At 40.2% G+C, this 20,516-nt stretch overlaps 1 protein-coding gene across 1 annotated transcript; it reads left to right on the top strand.

Moving 5' to 3' along the window:
* Positions 1 to 5,207: 5,207 nt before the first annotated feature.
* Positions 5,208 to 6,498, top strand: LOC122621247. The gene is given in 2 exon segments (XM_043799059.1): positions 5,208 to 5,246; positions 5,249 to 6,498. Coding segments are annotated over 2 exon segments (882 nt in total). The 3' UTR covers positions 6,092 to 6,498.
* Positions 6,499 to 20,516: the final 14,018 nt, after the last annotated feature.

The raw sequence follows: 20,516 nt of genomic DNA, 5'->3' as shown, positions 1-20,516 counted from the left end.
ACTCGCCAAGTGAAAAAAAAGAAAAATGTTACAGACGACAGCAAGACTAAACGGTAGCAAGGTCTTTGGTGGAATTTGAACCTCGCTTTCTCTACCCAACCCGACCATAATCTTCACGATAGCATCTTCGAAGATTCTTTATAGAGACTTCCGATTTTATTTAAGCTACCATGTCAACTCAGGTCAAGTTCATATAATAAATTTATTTACAAAAGAGGCTGGATGGCCGAACAAATAAGATGTAGTATTAGTATTCATTTATGCATCTTCATTGAGCGCTTACTCAAAACAAATTAAGAAAACTAAAAAAAATCTCCTTCATTTACTTAAACTACTATCGAAATTTCCATTCATTACATTTCCTTAGATCTAAAAGTATTTCATTTAATTCATTTTGTAATGTCTTATCTTAATATTTATGGTTAAATGTTAAGGTTTCTATTAAACGAACTATGCATAAGGTTAGAAATATTTTTGAATAAGAATGCTAGGCCATACGGGGTCGCGTTAAGGAAAAATAAAAATAAAAAAAAATGTCCTTTCGTAACGGGCTCTCTAGTATTTCAATTCCGGTTAATTTCAAGGTTTAGATATATATCTTGCTGTTTTCTTTTCAGTCACCCCCTAATCTTTATATTCATTTGAAATGTTCTTGTAAGAATGTAGGTACGGCATACGCTACGACAATACGAAATTACTCTTAGCTTTACGAAAACACATGTGTCCAGTTCCAGCGTTGAAAGGCCTTCCAGCGGTGAAATGATGGTACCATTACAGAATCCTTCAATGCTCGAAAGTTGGCTTTGAATCTAGGCAGAATGTAAATGTAGGCAAAATGCGTGGAAAGGTGTTAATCCCTCTGGTAAATCTGTTTAGTTTATGTTGCAACGTCTTTCTTTAACGTAACACGAAGTAGACAAAAGTTTATTTGATAGAATTGTGCCCTGGCTGCGGTGAAAATTACTCAACATCATTACGTTTGATGACTGCAAATAAATAATAATAAGCGCTAATAGGCTATACTCCATTCGTTGAAAAGTATGTAACAGGCTGAAGAAAGCGTTTCAAACCATATAAAGTATATATATTCTTGATCAGGATCAATAGCGGAGTCGATCTGGCCCTTAGATCTGTACGTGCGTATGAACGGCGAGATCTGAGGAAGTATTAAAGCTAGAAAATTAAGATTGAGCCCACGCCACCTCTAACACCCAGAAACCGTTTAAAACTAACACGCCCACACTTTTGAAGCATTTTTAAATATTTTTTTATTTAATTCTTGGGAAAAACATGAAAAATTCCACTAGCTGAGTATCGGGTATCTGATAGTCGGGGAACTCGATTGTCTCTTGTTTTACGTTGTTAACTTTTTTGGTTAAATTCTTAAGATAATTTAATGGATATTAGCATAATTCCCAGAGTTTGTACTTAAATGGTGACCTATGTCTATCCATCAGGCGTCCCTATTAGCTCAAATAAAATAAAAGCATATATACAGTGAGATGTGACATCTAATAGCATAAACCTAGTATTTATAATGTAAAAAAAGGATATCATGTTTGGCATAGCATAGTTATCAACAGCCATTGAGTTTGTTACGATATCATTAGCCTAGTTTTGTGTTTAAAGAGCTTATAATTTTTCAGAACAAACCAGATTTACATTTAAGCTATTTAATACTTCTGATAGATTATTTTTTCCTCAAAACTGGTGCTTTTGCGGAAATTGGCTTGTTGTGTTGACAGCTGGCCGGCGATATCATGCTTTTTGCATTAGGGTACTGACAGATGACTCCAAAGAGACACTGAAAAAAAAAGAACACATTTTTTTTCTGAAAATTGTATATGCACGTTTCAACATTTTTGTGTGGAGTTTTATTACTGTACACCCCTTTCGGTTGAGAAATGTGAATATTAATTTGCCTGCATTCATACAAGCGGACGAACTCATTGGCGGTGCAGTGTGCAATTATTTTAAGCGAGTAACCGCCACCAGACCAAGGGATAATGCGATGAGTTCTGATCGTCAGCGGCAACGGACCAGCTCCAATGGAGCCACGCCCCAGCCAGATATTAAATTTTCGCTGTTGGTCCTGTTGCTCCACGGAGCTGTGGCAATAAAGGTTTGGCTTTGCCATCAATGTGCGAGGACTCTTTGAGGAGGGACGAGCTGTGGCTCCCACACATGTGGCTGGTGCTTTGGGCCATCATTGTTGACAACAATATCAGTGGCTTTCGAAACAGCGGCAGCCGCAGGAGCAAAAAAGCAGCTGGAACACGGACTAGTGGAACTTACTTTGTCCTCTGCGTGGCTTTGGTTTCTGGTTTTTGGCTGTAAAATGTCAATTTGGGCCCGTGACGAAGATTTATTGTGCTCGTATTTGATAGGCGCGCTTAAATATCCCATTCAGCACACATATTTCCACTATCAATTTCGATGACACCAGCATGCGCATAATCTGGTTCGTCATTGGTGATGGCGCCTCTGCAGTTTTCCAAACTTAAGAATGAAAACTAAAGCGCGAATTCTAAGTTTTTAGGCCCTGCTTTTATAATGGCCAAGAACTTTAATTAAATGAAAACATGCGGCTCTTACGTGAAGTTTAAAAGGTAAATTGATTCAGTGTTTAAAAGATTGTAAGAAGTCTTTAATATTCCGCCCCTTTCGTTGCACTTTTATAATAGTTTTGTAAATTTTTAGACCTAAGTCCACTCATAATTTCAGCACATTCCGTAGGAAGTATACGCTGCTGGTATTAAATGCATAACAGTCGCTAAACATTCAGAGTTGGCTCGCTGCCAAGAGCAGCATTTAAATGAAAATGGCAAATTCTTGCCACGTAATGGTTAAACGACATCAGAAGAGCAACACGCAAAATGTTTCTTTTTTACTAAAATTCCAGGAACCCTAGGACAAGCACACACTCAAATTGGAAGGGAAACCTTCCATAATAAGTGCAATTCGTCCGAGTTGGCTCCTGATACCGGCGCCGGGTCCTGCCTGGCCGATAACTCAATGGCGTAGCCCAGGAAGCAGGGAGCAGGGAGCATTGGCATAAGTAAACTAATTTCTTTTAATTCAAACACAGCATGTCGGGCCCACCGGCTCGGCTGGACAATGATGGCCAAATGCCTGGGTGCGAACTTTTATGTCGCCGCTTGCATGGACCTCCTGCCAGGTGCTCCGACCCTCTTCCGTGCTCCGTGCTCCGCGCTCCATGCTCCGTGCTCCGTGCTCCGGGCTCTGGTCCCCGGCTTGCCTCTGCCTACTGCCCAGTCCACTTTCTAACCGGTGGCAGCCCTGACCGACATTCGATGAATTGACCAACGTAGCTTGTTATTTTTCGTGTGCAACAGCGCGTTTTATTTGTTCCTGGAGGTTATCAACCCCCACACCCCATGGCATTATCTAGATTCAAATTAGAGATGCCACAGCTCTAACCAGGAATCGTATAAAAAGGTTAAACAACTAACTACACATCAAAAAGCCTCAAAATAAAAACTGAGCTACCATTACTTACAATCAAATTATGAAATGTCGAATAAATTACTCTAATAAGCATAAAGAATTTGTTCTGTTAACTGCAATTACTATTAAAACATTTAACTGATGGCTACCGATGCACAAAATTTCATACGTGAGATTGATCAATTTAAAAAAAAATGTACTGGATTTACCATGGTTTTTCTGAGCATATTGATTGATTGGTGATATCCATGTCTTGTTCTACGTTTACAGTTTTGTTTCTTTTTGTTTCAAGGGCTGCAATATTATACCATTCTGTAGCCCAATAAGATCAGTCATAGGTCCCTTTTGCCACCACTAAATAGTGGAGGCTTCCAAAGCCGAGAACAGTTCCCCTTGCCTTTTTTTGTCTGGTCAAAACTTTTGCTCTGTTTTCGCCAGATTCTGCATTCGGGTAGTTGGACAGCTGACGTCTGTTTTTCACCTGCCAGGTCCGCCCCCCTCGGGCTCAGCATCGGATTGGGTGTCCTCTGTTTGTTTGCGTATGGGAAATCGCCGGTGTCTGTCCATCTGTCTGTGTTAGTGTTTTTGTGCTCGTGAGTTTTGTGAGCAGGTGTGCGTGAGTTTACCCTAACAATTGTGATTTAGCAAAGGGTTTTAATTAGATTTTACTTCATTTTCCGCTGTCATTCAATGCCTTTCACGAAATCTATCCAATAATGTGAGCTTTCCCATTGAGAGTACACTACGTCTGAACTTTTCTCATAATTATACCTGTTACTCGTACAGTAAAAGAGTATTTTAGATTCGTTGAAAGGTATGTAAAAGGCAGGAGGTGGCGTTTTCGTCCATATAAAGATCATATTATTAAAAGCCGAGTCGATCGGGCCATGTCTGCTGTCTGTCCATCCATATGATGAGTTGAGTTGAGATTAGGCATGCAGACTCCAGAGACAGACGCAGAAGTTTGTCGATTCATGTTGCCACGCCCACTCAAAAATGTTTTAATATTTTTTCATTTTTTTATTAGTTTTGTAAATTTTTTCCCACGCCCACAAGCCGCACAGAACTGCCACGCCCACACTTTTGAAAAATGTTTTGATATTTCTTCCCAAATGTTGTTGGTTTTGTAAATTCCTCTCGATTTGACAAAAATCTTTTTGCCGCGCCCACTCTAACGCCCACAATCCGCCAAAAACTGCCACGCCCACACTTTTGAAAAATGTTTTGATATTTTTACCCTTTTTTTTAGTCTTGTACATAACGGGTATTAGATAGACGGGAACTCGACTATAGCATTCTCTCTTGGTTTATTTGTATTTGGTCAAAAAAACGTGTTCTTAATTGTTGAAAACGTTTTTTTGACCCTTTTACTAAAAATTGTGTTATCTTGTTTTATAATTTATTTCAGCGTTTACCAAGTGATGACTAGCAATTGGATAAGGCACATAACTGGTGTTCTTTTTCCTCAGTGCATGTTTACTCGAACTACAAATTAATGGCAGCTTTAGAAATTGACTAAACACATTATAACTTAATAATAATATACAATAAAACATATAAGTACATAATTCAGCGTACCAAATTACGGGTCGATATACATATGCGTTCTCTTATTTAAGTCTTCATTGAGATTTCTGTTAGATCACAGGGAAATACTACAAGTGCTCGTTGTGGATCCAGTTCGTTTCCGTTCTGACGTTCTCCGTTAATTGGATATTGGTTAATTTCAATGGATCAAGATGAATTCATTTCCAATAGTGCAATCGGTGGACCAAAATTTTTATCATGCAAGGCAGTAGGAATAAGTGAAATGCTAGACTCTCAACAGAATGATAGGAAAGTGGCACAATCAAAGAACTTAAAATTCGCATTCAAACAGGCTGGCCCAAAAAAAGTGTTCCATTGCGAGAAGCAGAGTGATTTCCAATCCCAAGATACCTGTGCCAGTGAGGAAGTGCTGGAAGAATCACACGAGAAGAGCAATTTGGAACTTGAGGATATTTACGAGGAAGTATTTCGCTTAAAGCGGCGCATTGGTCGACTTAATTATCAACTTGGTACCAATATACTGGAATGCCCAAACATAGATCTCTGCCAGGGTGATCAAATATTTTTAACGAATTCGGCGAAAATTCACCCTGATATTCTTCAGATAAAGATTGCGAGCCATAAACTAGAGCAGCAACTGACTCAGATGCAATCCGTCACAAAATCATCAAGTCTGGCCAAACAAATGGCACGGAATGACTATTGCAGAATCCAGAAGTTAGGTGATCAGTTGCACATTGGCATTCAGAAACTAGAATCCTTTAAGCTCAAATTCGAAAAGCATCAAGGACTATGTCTTCAACGGTTTAGGTTCTTAAACGAAAATAAGTTTAGTGGCAGGGAGTTCAAAGAATATATAGAAAAAAGTAATGAAATGATAAGAACTCACCTCAACAAGCAGATATTAAAAAATGAATATATACCTTTTCGAAAGGAAGCTGCCAAAGTGACAATTTCTTTAAAAAAGTCCGCTGAAAATTTGCAAGATCACCTCTCAAACGTGATAAATAACAAAAAACACGAAATGTTCCAGAACCTAAAAAATTCCAGTGTATCCATTCGTTCAGACCTTTAATATTTATATGTTTTTTCGAACATCATTTTGGTTTACTTCAAGGCGGCAGCACCAGGCATCTGTGCATATCATTAAGCCTCCCAAGCTCTTGTATCACCGGCGCACAGAGCTACTTAGTTCATCGACAATAAACCCACAAAGCCCTCTTTAAATTGTTCAATTTGTCAGGATCCACGGGCCGGCCCTCCATATGCGAGTTCCTTGATTATGCTGGTCATCGGAGGAGTCGAATCCACGTGGCGGCATCTGCCACAAATGGTGGTACTCAACTGTACATTGACTAGGAAGGGCATGTATTTTCTTACAAGCATCCTGTAGGCCAACAAGGGAAAATAATATAAAAAGTGTTCTTATTTCTATATATATATTTTTTGTACGCTACTGATATATGTAAGAAATGGTAAATATTACGGTTTTAAGAAATTTGCAGTAATTATTATTTCTGCCAATACTTTATATTCACTCTTTCTACTTATTAACTTCTACAAGTTGAGCTGTTTTAATAGAGTATTCCCATTTTGACGATCAGGTAACGTCGGTTTTCTTTATGTCGCTTACGGATTTGGTGTTTGTATTTTTGGGTACGACAACGAAATGTATTTAGCATAAAAATTTACGATAATGAGGACCAAAACAGCAGAGGCACTGCGAGCATCGCCACGAAGAGAAAAAACAGACAGGCAGACTGCGCATCAAATTTCGCATAGGCAAATAGACAAATAACTGAGGTTAACCCCAGGGAGGTGGGTGCTTTGGGGAGCGGTGTGGGTGTAGTGTTCCACCAACATTTGTGGCCAGTTTCCAACGCAGTGTCGTACCACGATTCTCCGCAGTCAGGTGTCATTGCTCGGCTAATGTGCAAAGTTAAATTAATATTTACCACGAGGCGTGGTTTCGCCTTGATTTCTTAGGTGGCACTTTAAAAATTGACGAATTTCAGTGCGGTCCAACCAGCATCAAAGTCAACTCCGCTGCTTTTGGGCTGAATTTTCATGCCGGCATGTTGGTTCCCGGTTGTTTTCCATCAGATTGACAAAGTTTTTGCAGTCATTTATTTAAACTTTTCGTTTGACGCGGCTGGTATATAAGTTGGATTTAAAGTGGGGCAGAAAGCGAATTTGATAACGCGCTTATCGCATTTGCACTGAGCGGCAATCGGCACATAAACCTGACTTTCCTCCCGTAAATATAGAATGCTACAAGTGCATCACTGGCACTTGGCTGCTTTGTGCTCCAAATAAGTTTCCTTTTGCGGGAATTATGCTGCATAACTTACCCCACAGCGAGTGCGGGTGCAAAAATGAAAATAAATGCAAAGTTATCCCGGGCACTTCGAGTTGGCATTTACATTCTGCATTGGCATTGCCATTTTATTTCGTCGGTCGCATTGAAGTCCATGAATGGAAGGTGTGTGCCAACTAATGCGAGGCTTCCGGAGAGATGCCTTCGCATGCAGGGGCGCACACAATGTTTTATACGGGAGGCTTAGGAACACCGAACCTTTTTCCTTTCTATAACTTTTTTATTTAACTTAACCACTAACCTTTGCGTTAGTATTTTGTGGGCTCAGACTATAAGTTTTAGCGGTAATTGTTTGCTTAGTTATATTTATGCTTATTGCTTATTATATAGAGCCTTAGCATACAACTGCCGTCCACAGTGGTTATACCTGTTTCGTATTTTTCACATAGAATACTTGGCTAATCTAAGTTTGAACATGACAGATGGTTGCATAACGCACTGATGATGATGATGAGCATAACGCTCTTTCTTATATATGAAATTCAAAATACAGGTTTTTAATATGGTTCGAGCCCCGAAAGAGATTGTGTCTACGCCCTTGCGTGTGTGAGAAATCGCAGTGCAGATGGCTTACGCGACTGTCTCTTCCTCCCGTCTTTTGCGTCTATAAATTATTCATTCCGTTTGAGATGTTTGATGTGTCTCTAAGAAGCATGATGTCCTCACACAAGCTCACTCGCACATCGCCCATCGGAATGTTGCAGTTTTTGCACTCTTTTCGAATCTCTCGTTGCATCTTTTCTGTTCCTTAGTTTTTTTTACCCAGATTTCATTGAATTCATTCATTTTTTATCTGCCTTCGCCGCACATTCTGGCTTGTTATTGTTGGTGTTTGCCACAGCTTTGCATAAATAAGATAAACACGAGGATGATCTCAGTGGGCGGTGGGACCCACTGTTCCTCTTATCCCTGGTTGGATATCCAGGATTCTGGGGGAAGGGGTCCAACACCGTCTCTAGTCGGAGCTGTGATTTATTTTGCACTCAATGTTTGCCAAAGTAAAATTGATTGAAGCGTTTGTTGGCGCTTCAATTGATTTTCAGTACAGTACGTATACGTATGTTGCAGCACCCCACCCTATTCTCAATTCCCATTTCCCCCCCGATCAGTCTTTTTTTGCACCTTATTCTCTGCTCGTGGGCAGCGAAGCATTTCAAGTGCCCGGGTACTTGAGTCCCGGCTTGTTTACAGTGGTTAAATTAACTTTGGTCAATTTGGTTTTTGTCGAGTGGTCGGACATTGCATTGAGATGGAGACTCTTGGACCTTACATCCCCCAATCCTATACGTAACAATGCTTTATAGGAACAAAGCCTTCACTTTATAAAGGAATTCCTTCAAGGTTTTTGATGAGTGCTCAGATCTGGAATTCTGTCTCTAATAAACCTAATTTATGTCTTTAGCGATTTCAATTAGGAAATTATTATTATGAAATATATGTTTAATATTGCGAGTATTACAACAGTTCATTAACGTTATTTATGTTATTTAAATTTTAAATTTATTTATTTATTGATATAAGAGCAAGTATAAGTTTAGCTTTGCCACAAATAAAGTCCTAAACGAAACGCCATTATGTTGCTCCATAAAGTTTTAAAACCTCCAGCCAAGTAATTGTTGGCCTGTGTTTGGATAATAGTCGAATAATCGGTTGCCCCTCAAGTGTCAGGGGCATGAATTGCAACCATTCATCAAATGCCGTCCTGTGATTTTATTAACCGACGCTGATGGTGATTGAGACACATCTGAGCCATCAACACCTGCAGCCGGCAGTCGATCATCAGTGGCCCATCCCCTATTTCTAGCCACTTAACACCCACCATTTCCGCATCCCACTTACCAATTCACCAGCAATCACCACCAACTGCAGTCGCATAAATCTTGGGCTGTCAAGTGCAAACAGAAGGGGAGAAACCATCCAAAATGGAGCTAACAAATTAGTGACAGCAAAACAAAAAAAAAAACAATAAAAACAAAAACAGGCGGTGAAGAAGACAGTGGAGATATATAATGGCAATAATAATTATGCAGAATATACCAGATATGCGAAGTATACAAATAAACACGCAACGCAAATGTATGCCACTCATTTTTATGAATGGGCATTTATCATAATTAAAAATTCTACCAACAGCGGCAAAGGTTCTCTCATCCAACCCGTACCCACACCCTCTGCGACCACTTCGGCCGACGTTTCTGACCTAAGACACGCCAAGTGCCACACACATATATCCAGAAATCGGGGAGTACCGGGAGAGTGCGTCAGAGCAGGCGGACAATGAGGAGGATAGCTTTCTGGGTCTTCCCGCCAGGCGGAACAGCTGTTGCTGTTTGTTTTGGGACATGTCCACGGATAAAGTAAGGCACTGGAAGAGCCAGTTGGGCAATTGGCCGGTTGGTGAATCCCCCACTGCGCATGTCCGCCGGCAGTCGCACCCAAAGGACTCTCTTGCGAAGAGAGTTCGAGTCTCTTAGACAGCCGTTTTCCGAGCTGGCTGGCTCGGCTTTTCCCGCGAGTTGGTTGAGCTTTTGCGGGGTTGTCGTGATTGCTGAAGTCACCCGTCGCCACTTCGAATGCCGTTGTCGTGGGCTTCAGTTGTGCTTACCGCTCAGTGTGTGCCGTTGCTGCCAGTGAGAGTGACCCAAAACTGTGACACAGTGACTCCAGTCGTGACTGTCGTCCGTCGGTGGTGCGTCTCGGTGGCGTATGCTTGATTTGTGTGGCGCCCTAACGTATGCTTGATTTGTAATACGCGATCCGGGCGAAGTTCTCGCAGTGCATCCTCAAGGATACCAACAAAAGTAACAACAAACCCATCATTGAATTGTGCCCATCCTTTAAAGTTAATCCACACATATTCTCACACGCACTCGCTGGTGTGTAGTGTGGTGGCTGTGTGGTAGTGAGGTGCTGCCTGTGTGTGTGTAATGCGTATGCAAGTCAGGCAAATTTGTCACGTGTTTTGGATATCTTTTTCTAATGCCGCCGGTCCGGGAATTTATTGAAAAATTGCACAAAGGTGAGCCAATTCCAAATCCTCGCTACATATGGAACACAGTACCCTCTCACGTTGAAAACTAAAATAGTTAAGCAGCTTACGGGCCATGAGCACATAACCATGCGGATGATCGGCCAATAACTTTAGCCCTCGCAGAATATAAATAAATTAAAAAAGATTAGGGGACAGGTCAGCTCTAACAACCTTTATCTGCAGGTTATTTCATACAAATAGTTCCGTATTTATACATAATAATAATAATAATAATAATAAGATGAATTGTGCTTATAAACAAACTGCATTAATAAGAAAAAGGATTTCGTTCAACTGGTTTTTCTTCTTAATTGACGATAGATTTTATAACAAAATAATTAAAAAGGCAGCTGTTTGCTCTTTGTAAGGTAAAGAAATTTTACAGAATAATTATTATTATTGCAATAATCAATGGGGTATCTTAATAAATACTTTTATAATATTCGAATATATCATAATATTAAATGCAAGCCTCTCTGTAAATAAATCCCAAATGCAAAAGGATTACTAAGCGCTGAGTTCTTTCGAAAGGCTAAGACTGTAAGGATCACTAAATAAAAGTAAAAGGATACCATTCACATCACATTAGCAAAAGATTTATGATTACTTTTGCCTTTATTGAGACTTCGCCTATACATTAAATGGCTAATGGTCACCCCAGTGGTTTTCTGAGCCTTTTCGCATTAGCAGCATTTAACCTTTATGCCCCGTAAGTTGCCCAAATTAAATGACAGAATTTGATTAGACCCATACACGCAACCGGCTTTGGGTGCCCTCTCATCCGGCTGAGTGTATAATAAATGAGGGGTTCTCTGGGCTGTGGTATCTTCCCCAGGTGAAAAAGTTTGGCAACTCCCCTGCTCAATTGTTTATTTAACAGCAATGAAAAATCATTACGCATTTCATATCTGAACTTCAAAAGGTGAAATTCCCATGAAAAATTATATAAATAAGTTGAAAAGTTTTTAATGCATATCAAATAAAAGAAACATGAGAAGCAGGGCCGGAATGCGACTAAAAAACAAATGTTGATTTAAAATGCAAAGTGAGATGACAGCAAGGAGAACAAAGAGTAAGCAGGACCTGCTGTCCTGTACGCAATTTGTCCACGTATTATAATTTTCCCCATTTTTTTGCATTCTCTTACACCGCTGCTGGTTGCCCTTGTCCTTGCCCTACTCTCGACCAAGTTAATGTCATTTGCATTCGACCATATACCCACTTTCCATCCGTACATATATTTTTCAACTTTTCGCTGGACATATTTTCTGGTTTGCCGCTCGCCGAGCTGGTCCCGCTTCAAGTTCATTGTGCATTAATAATTTAGTTGTCGTTTCGCCTCGAATGCGAATTCGAGTCGACACCCAGGAAAACTTGTTGGTCGTTTGCCATTTTCCCTTTGCCCTTTTGGCCCGCTTGTAATTTGATTTTGTTTCCCTGTTTTCGGTTGTACTCCGCTGGTCAGCAGCCTCGATGGGAATTGCGGCTCTCCCTTCAGGTCGGTGTCATTTGCATGAGTGCCTTTTAAGTTCGGTCCATTCGTCTTCTGTTGGCGGGACTTGAAAATCGGTTGTCTGATTAAACAAACTTGGCCATATGTTGATTAAGATTCTTTGTGATTACCACTCACATAAATGGTACGACTACAAAGGGAATTTAAAGCTTTCTTTCACTTGTGTTCTTAAAATACAACACTTGTATTATAAATTATTGTTTACCTAATTATACCCGTTACTCGTAGAGTAAAAGGGTATACTAGATTCGTTGAAAAGTATGTAACAGGCAGAAGGAAGCGCTTCCGACCATATAGAGTATATATATTCTTGATCAGGATCAATAGCCGAGTCGATCTGGCCATGTCCGTCTGTCTGTCCGTCCGTATGAACGTCGAGATCTCAGGAACTATAGAAGCTAGAAAGTTGAGAGAAAGCATACAGACTCCAGAGATATAAACGCAGCGCAAGTTTGTCGATTCATGTTGCCCACTCTAACGCCCACAAACCGCCCAAAACTGCCACGCCTACACTTTTGGAAAATGTTTAGATATTTTTTCATTTTCTTATTAGTATTGCAATTTTCTATCGATCTGCAGAAAAACTTGTTGCCACGCTCACCCTAACGCCCACAAACCGGCCAAAACTGCCACGCCCACACTTTTGAAAAATGTTTTAATATTTTATCATTTTTGTATTAGTCTTGTAAATTTTTATCGATTTGCTAAGAAAGTTTTTGCCACGCCCACTCTAACGCCCACAAACCGTCAAAAACTGTCAGTGATGAAGACTCTCCTTCACACTTCCACTAGCTGAGTAACGGGTATCAGATAGTCGGGGAACTGGGTCAACAAACTTGCGCTCCGTCTATGTCTCTGGAGTCTGCTTGCTTAATCTCACTTTCTAGCTTTTAGACTGTCGACGTTTATATGGACAGACAGACGGAAAGATCTACTCGGCTATTGATCCTGATCAAGAATATATATACTTTATATGGTCGGAAAAGCTTAACTCTGCCTGTTACATACTTTTCAACGAATCTAGTATACCCTTTTACTCTACGAGGAACTGGTATAATTACAGGCTTATGTACTGGCTTATGTAAAATCTACTGACTAATGTAACATTACAAATATTGTTCTAAAATTCCCACCCAAATTTAAAGCTTATCGGCTTTTTACGAGATGTTATAGTCCTGCATTTTTTCTCACGAGTTTCATGGCCCTTGAACTTTTTAGCTACAACACTTCATTTGCACTGCACTTCAAAGGATGCAAAAAAGGGACCCGAAGTATCAGACGCGACTTACAAAATTTGTTGCTATACAAAATTATATTAAATCGGTTTTTTCATTATTTATCCGGTACATTCGCGTTCTCCATCTTGTCAGACAGTTGTCTCAGCCAGCCCAATGAAATTCCAGTCGCCAGAGCAAGCCCAAAACCTAAGCCCACAACCTCAAGGCTCGTTTGCCGGCGTTCCATTTTCAGTGGCGCGTTGCGTTTTGTCCTTTTCGAGGATTTGGACTGGAACTGTAAGAGGCAGAACACAAAGAAAAGTTCACGGAGGAGCGGGGAAATTTTCGTGGAGGCAGATAGAGCAAGTTGAAAATTCAGAATAATGAGGAAACTAACGAGCCAAGACTTTCTCATTGTTTACTGGCGCAAAAATTGCGCGATTATTAATTTTCTATGCTATTTTGTAGCTTTTTTTGCTGCTCCTCTCTGCGCCACTTCATCCTTTCCGTTCTCCGTTCCACTGGCACAGCAGAGTTTTCTATATTTTCCTCGTTTTTAATATTTTGTAATATTCGCCCCGTTTTCTTCGCTCTTTTTTGGCGCGTGCAACTAATGGAAAAGGGCGAAGTGTTGGCCCAAAAGAGTTCAGTCAAGAGCCGAGCCAAGTTTTCCGCGGAGTTCATTGCTTTCGCCCACATGTTGTGTATACGCCACTTTAACTGACACATTTTCGCCTGGTTATGCCCCACCCGCCTTTTGAAGGTTTGTTTTTCTTCGCCGCTCGCCATGTTTGTTATTTTATTCAACGCTTCTGCTGGGAAAACGCTGCCCGCATTGAATGCTAATGAAAAGGTTGGAATTAAAGTTCCCATCTCCTGCCAAGTTTGCCAAAACAGTGGAGTGAAGGTAGGGAGTAGTTTGATTAGGACACAGGCCTTTGAGCTGTTTCTAGAAATATGAAAAGTTTTTAGTGAAGTTGGGATAATTTCTTGGTAGTTTCTACTCACCTACCCAAGTCCTGACTAACACTGGTTAACATGCCAAATGTACCAAAATTAAATCTGGTTGCTTGTTGTTTTTGGCATTTATTATTGTAGTTTAAAGCAATAAATGAAAATAAAATAAAATACATTTCAGCTCCTACAAACACAGATTTAATTATTTCTGTTCGTTTTAGGTAAGCATTTGCGTGGGAGAAAATTGCCGGAAAACGCACATAGTTTTCTAAAGGCTCGCCCCTCAATGACATGTGGGTAAATACATTTATAATTTAAAATAAACACTGTGTATTAAATTACGAGTGTCCCTAACGGAAGGGCGGCCTGATGAGCTCGACGGGCAATATCCGCTACGAAGGATACACACAAAATATGGAAACAGGCATCAAATCCAATTAGTTAATATGAATATTTGATGAAATCACTTCCGTTCCAAATGCTGCAAAAAAGGTCGACCACCCAGTGTCCCCGATGCTTTTCATCATCATCGCCATGACGATAATGATTCGAAAGTTTTTCAGAGCGTTGGGTAACAACTTTTTCCGAATTTAAAACTTTAACGCATTCCCCAATGCAAGTCATCGAGTTGGGTGCTTGTTTCGTTTGAAATTTTTTGTCTTTTTTGAGTTTTTGTGTTTTGTCCCCACAATAACCACAATTTGCAACTTTTTGCGGCACTTGTCAGTGCGAAAAATGTCAAAATGTTTGCGGGTCTGAAATTTATTTAAATATTTCATTTGTCACACATTTAGTGCTGCGTTGGCGGCTTGGTATATGTGGCATTGATTAATATTCAAATTTAAGGGATATAATTAGACGCGATACTTTAGTCATTTGTGTACCACATATTTTGTTTTTATTTATTTTGCCTTAATGAAATCTAAAAGAAAGTTTATCCCAGGGCTTGTGCCGAATTGAATTTTTAATTTTCCGTCGGACTTTTTCTTTGCTCCTTTTGTTTCGTTATATTGCGTTTCTTTTCCGATGAATGTTTTTTTTGTGCCATGTTTGCTTGTTTAACTTTTTGAAGCGGCTTCTTGTTGGCTGTTTGTTTGGGCCACACATGTATGCAGCCATTTTGGCATACAATTTTAACGAGGTGCGGTTGTTGCTTCCATATATCCTGCAAAACGGACTCGTGGCCTCTCTGCTTTGTTGCAAAAAATGTCACGCATTGTTTAATATTAATTTCATTTTCAGTACGTCCCGACACCGCGCTGCCGAATATTGTTTTCAAGCTGTTGCCTTTGCTTTAATTTGCGGGCCAAATTTCAATATATGTGGGTTTGGACGGTATTTATTTTGGTGTGATTATTGTTTACAAGCAGGCCCCGGACTCATTATGGTTCTTTTAAAGTTTGTAAATGTTATTTAAAGTACTCTTTCTATACCCTTATTACGAAAAATGTAATATTTTAAATTATTTAACACATGGCAAGATTAGCTATCAATTCTAGTGGCCACAGTTCGCTCTCACTGCAAAAAAATTAGACATTTAATTTTAAACATTAATTACTTATCCTCATTAGTCCGTCGTCACATTGGAGTTCTCTCAGGCATAAAAAGTTGCAGCATATTTACCTGTCGAGTCAAACTAAAAATTAGTTGAGCGCATTAAATAACAGAAAAATCATTTTAAATAAATACATAAAGACGGGAAGTGCAAAATGGGCTAGCGTAAATTGGCAACATTACCAGAGCCTGGGCAATAAACACCTAAAAAATTAGACAAAGCTGTAGCAAAAGCGAGCCAATTGGGAAGACGCAGCTCAAAAAACCGACCCAAGTGTTAGGAATCTGTAGCTTACACACACCGAGTGTATGAATGTGGGCCACAAAGAATGATACACATTCCCCACATAAAAAGAAAGTACAAGAATTTGCAATTTTTTACCATTTGTTAGAGTCAGAGCCAGACAATAAATCACCATTAAATAAATTATGTACTCTGCTCGTCGAAAATTTTAAATGTCTCTCGCTGTCCATTGTATCTGCACAGCATAAAATAGCTAAAAGTTGTGGAATACCCGCCCCATGTTGGGGTGGGAAAATTAATCATTCAAATGTATAAAAAAAGTTTTTGCACAGTGGAAAATTGTAGTTGTCGAGAAATGTTTCAAATGTAACTAATACTGAGTTCATGCGAAGCACATTTGTTACACATTTTCTTTCATGAATAGAACCGATTCGGGCGCGCATATACCGCTTTTCACAAATTCTCCAACACACGAAAGTTGACTAAAAATTTAGGCATAATGGGTAAAGGTGGGTTGCAGTCCTGTTAACTCTATTATTTAGGTGGCAGCGTTAATTTAAAATTTAAACTTAATTTTAAATTTAAAATAATACGATTTACGTAGACCAGCAGAGTTATTAGACTTACGTGGTACAGTGGTTAAAATTTTTAGGCATTTCTATTTGATAAGACTATGAATGAATTGAGGGTGGGTCTCATAAACAGGGAATAATTTGAATTCACACTTTCTAGAATCGTTGATATAATCTATTGAAAGAGAAGGTATTTTAGTTCACCTTATATGGGGTATGACCCAAAGAATACCAATCGGGTGGCCGTAATAGCGTGTTAAATACATCCGTATGATAAATACTTAAATTTTTACTATCCCATATGACCATATTTGAAATTATGGCTCATTATCTAAGCTGAATAGGAAAGGAAGTGTAGTTCACTGTTTCGCCAGGCAGGCCACACAGAGTTCATTAGCTCCTTGGAAGTCGCACCTTTCCGCTCCACTGTGCAACAGGATGCAACGTCAGCCATTATCATTATTAGAAGGACGTTTATCAGCGATTCGGGCGCGCATATACCGCTTTTCACAAATTCTCCAACACACGAAAGTTGACTAAAAATTTAGGCATAATGGGTAAAGGTGGGTTGCAGTCCTGTTAACTCTATTATTTAGGTGGCAGCGTTAATTTAAAATTTAAACTTAATTTTAAATTTAAAATAATACGATTTACGTAGACCAGCAGAGTTATTAGACTTACGTGGTACAGTGGTTAAAATTTTTAGGCATTTCTATTTGATAAGACTATGAATGAATTGAGGGTGGGTCTCATAAACAGGGAATAATTTGAATTCACACTTTCTAGAATCGTTGATATAATCTATTGAAAGAGAAGGTATTTTAGTTCACCTTATATGGGGTATGACCCAAAGAATACCAATCGGGTGGCCGTAATAGCGTGTTAAATACATCCGTATGATAAATACTTAAATTTTTACTATCCCATATGACCATATTTGAAATTATGGCTCATTATCTAAGCTGAATAGGAAAGGAAGTGTAGTTCACTGTTTCGCCAGGCAGGCCACACAGAGTTCATTAGCTCCTTGGAAGTCGCACCTTTCCGCTCCACTGTGCAACAGGATGCAACGTCAGCCATTATCATTATTAGAAGGACGTTTATCAGCGGCTCTCGCAGAACCGCCCACCTCACACTCCCCCCTTTCCCCTGCGTCATTGACACGCTTTGTGCGTGCTGCAGCCAAATCCCGCCCACCACCCACCACCCATCTCCTGCCACTAACCAACCACCGGAGCCTGATTTTCCACCCAGACAAGGTGTAAACATTTATGAGGCTTTGCTTGTTCTTGCCGTTGTTACACATTTTTATTTCCATTTCTTTTTTGCCAACGCTGCAAGCGACACAAATTTATTTCGCAGCATTTACACACGTGGCTTGGCTGTGGATGCTGCTGGAGCAGGGAATAAGGAAGCTGGGATGCTGAGATGCTGAAATGCTGGGAACTGGGATCCTGAAATGCTGATGCTGAGTTCGCCACACGCCACGTTTAGCGCCCGCAAATTTGAGCTCCTCTCGTTGGGTTTCGCTTGCCACATTCTTCAGCGACCACAAATTTTCTTGTAGTTATTTTTCTTCGCTTAGGGGCTGTTCCCTCCCTATTTGTTCTCCTACCTTTTGGTTTTACGTGGAACAGGGAAGGATGTGTTGTTTTCGGTGTTTGTGTCATGTGGACCGAACTTCGCAAAGCCGAAATCTATCCATCTGCATTGGTTTTATGTAGAGCCTGTTGAGTTATGTATTATTTTGAGACACATGTTTGCATACTTCCGTTTTTTATAAGAATATAATAGAAGAATAATTCCGACTATGTTACGCAACAGAGCAGTCAATATATTTTGATTATTTCTAATAATTCAGTGGGTATTCCTATGTCGGAACTCAACTAATCGCATCACTCCATCGAGAGTTTCTGGGGACTTGTGAACGTGCCATGTTTTATTTTTACAACTTCTTCTCGGGATTCGAGCAAAAAAGTGGGATAAAAAAGTGCCGAAAGCCAACAAGGGAAGCAGCAACAGGGACATTTTTGGGGCCGGCAGATAGGAACTGGGAATCTGCTTTGACTGCTAAAGTGTTCCAATTTTTCATGTCCACAGTTATGCATATGTAAATGTGTCTACTTGCCCGCCTATATCTGCTCCTTCTTCGACATACCCTGCGTTTGTTTTCCTTTCCCTTTTCCGCCGCCCTCTCCGTGTCACAATCCCACTACCCACTTCCATTGCCTTCCGCCGCCACTGTTTGTTTGAGTGCGTCGTCTTCCGCCTTTCCGTTTCCTTCTGATGGCGCAAATTACAACGCATAATTTTCACATTACGTCAGCGCATTTAGATGTGTGTATATGCGTTGCTATCCTACTTGTCGGTGTGTTTGGGTGTACTTTCAATTTTTGCCGCTCGAGAATGCGACTTTTTGTTGCCTTCTGACGCTGGTTAATGTGGCGATATGGAAATCAATATTCCTAATGGCTGTCAGGCGATACAGCCGACAACAGGATCCCCAGGATGGCACTCACTCGACATTCGACATGCATAAATACGTCGGCATAAATACGTCCGTAAATATTTAATCAGCCCCAACGTATCTAAAATTAATTAAATCGATATGGAACGGATGTTAAAGTGGCGCGGTGGTTTTATAGGGGAATTCGTGAAAAGAATTGTTCTTACGTAATATTTAATATTCAAAGCAGTGCAAAGACGAAATTTGTATGTTTTTAAGAAGCTATTAGAAAATTATGAAAGCACGAAAAAAGAAAGAATTCTCTTATTCGCCATTCAGGAGAATATTAATTTTATTTTATTAATCACCTAATACTTCATTGTCTCAAATAGTTGAAATGTCTTAGATGAATTCTATTAAAACAGCAAGAGTGCGTACCCCGTGATTTTTTCCCATGTGTTCCGCTGACGCTCTGGCCCTCGCTGAATGCCCCTGCTTTCCGGCATATTTGTCAAAACTTTCATTCCCCACTTCACCGCCCGAGTGGCTGAGATCCTTTCACGTCCTGATTGGGTCGAAACTTGGACCAGCATGGCATAAAAGTCAAAGCCGAAAAGTAAAGTGCACACAACACTAAACAACACGAAAACGAAAAACGTCACAACAGAACTGAGAAGGACGAAAATGTTGGCGACTGAAAACGGCTAAAAACACGCGGTAATTTGAACCTTTTTCCGTTTGGGTGATTTCTACCATTGGAGGCCAGCAGAGAAATCAAATATCAAAGCGAAAACTTTTCCTCTACACGTGGTGGAGGGAAGTGGGGCCGGAATGGGCGAGACTTTCGAGAGGAGGGCATTCAACGCACGAGTAATCCTCCGTAGCAACAGGTTGCCAGGTTTTTATTTTGACAACTGAATGGGGCGAAACAGCAACAACAGCCAAAACAACAACAAAGTGGGGACAAGGGGCAGGATTAGGGTGGGGCGAGAGCGAGGGCGAGGGCGAGGGCAACCTGCAGTTGATTTGAAAATCAAACTTGCATGAAACAATGCCAAACAATCGGGCCAAAAAGGAGCAAAGGAGCAGAAGTGGAAAGCGGGCAGACAATAGAAAAGTTTAAAGTCGTTCAAATAAAAGGATTTGAGCAGTTTAAGCACAGCCCCGCAAAATGTTCGATTGAAATAAGCTACTTTCGCAGTCATTTGGCTGTGCTGATTTGGGAATTGACTTTTAGTTAAGGCTGGGCAACCCACGTCCTTCCACACAGGATGTAATCTTTCAACTTAACCGAGATTTCCACTTTTCCCTCCGTGGGTTTTCCAGCTTTTCTTTGTTTTGTTTTGTGCCGGTCGCTTGGGTGTTTTCTTTTTGTGGCTCTCACCTTTGCAATTACCAATGGGCGAGATTGGGATGGAATTGAACCGAAGTGAACGGATTCCAGGTCAACCTCGTAAGTTTTCCGCATGCCAAAATCTTCGCCTGTGAATTTATTTTTCAAGAGACACCCGCATTTGATCCTGGTCAGCCAGTTTGTTATTGTTTGGAGAAGTCAAAAAAGAAAAAATCAGTTGTGATATATGAGCAGG

This window comes from Drosophila teissieri, chromosome 3R (assembly GCF_016746235.2).
Source record: "Drosophila teissieri strain GT53w chromosome 3R, Prin_Dtei_1.1, whole genome shotgun sequence".
In the NCBI taxonomy this organism is placed as follows: domain Eukaryota; kingdom Metazoa; phylum Arthropoda; class Insecta; order Diptera; family Drosophilidae; genus Drosophila; species Drosophila teissieri.
The sequence above is the reverse complement of the archived record's forward strand: the minus strand, read 5'-3'. Positions and strand labels throughout refer to the sequence as shown.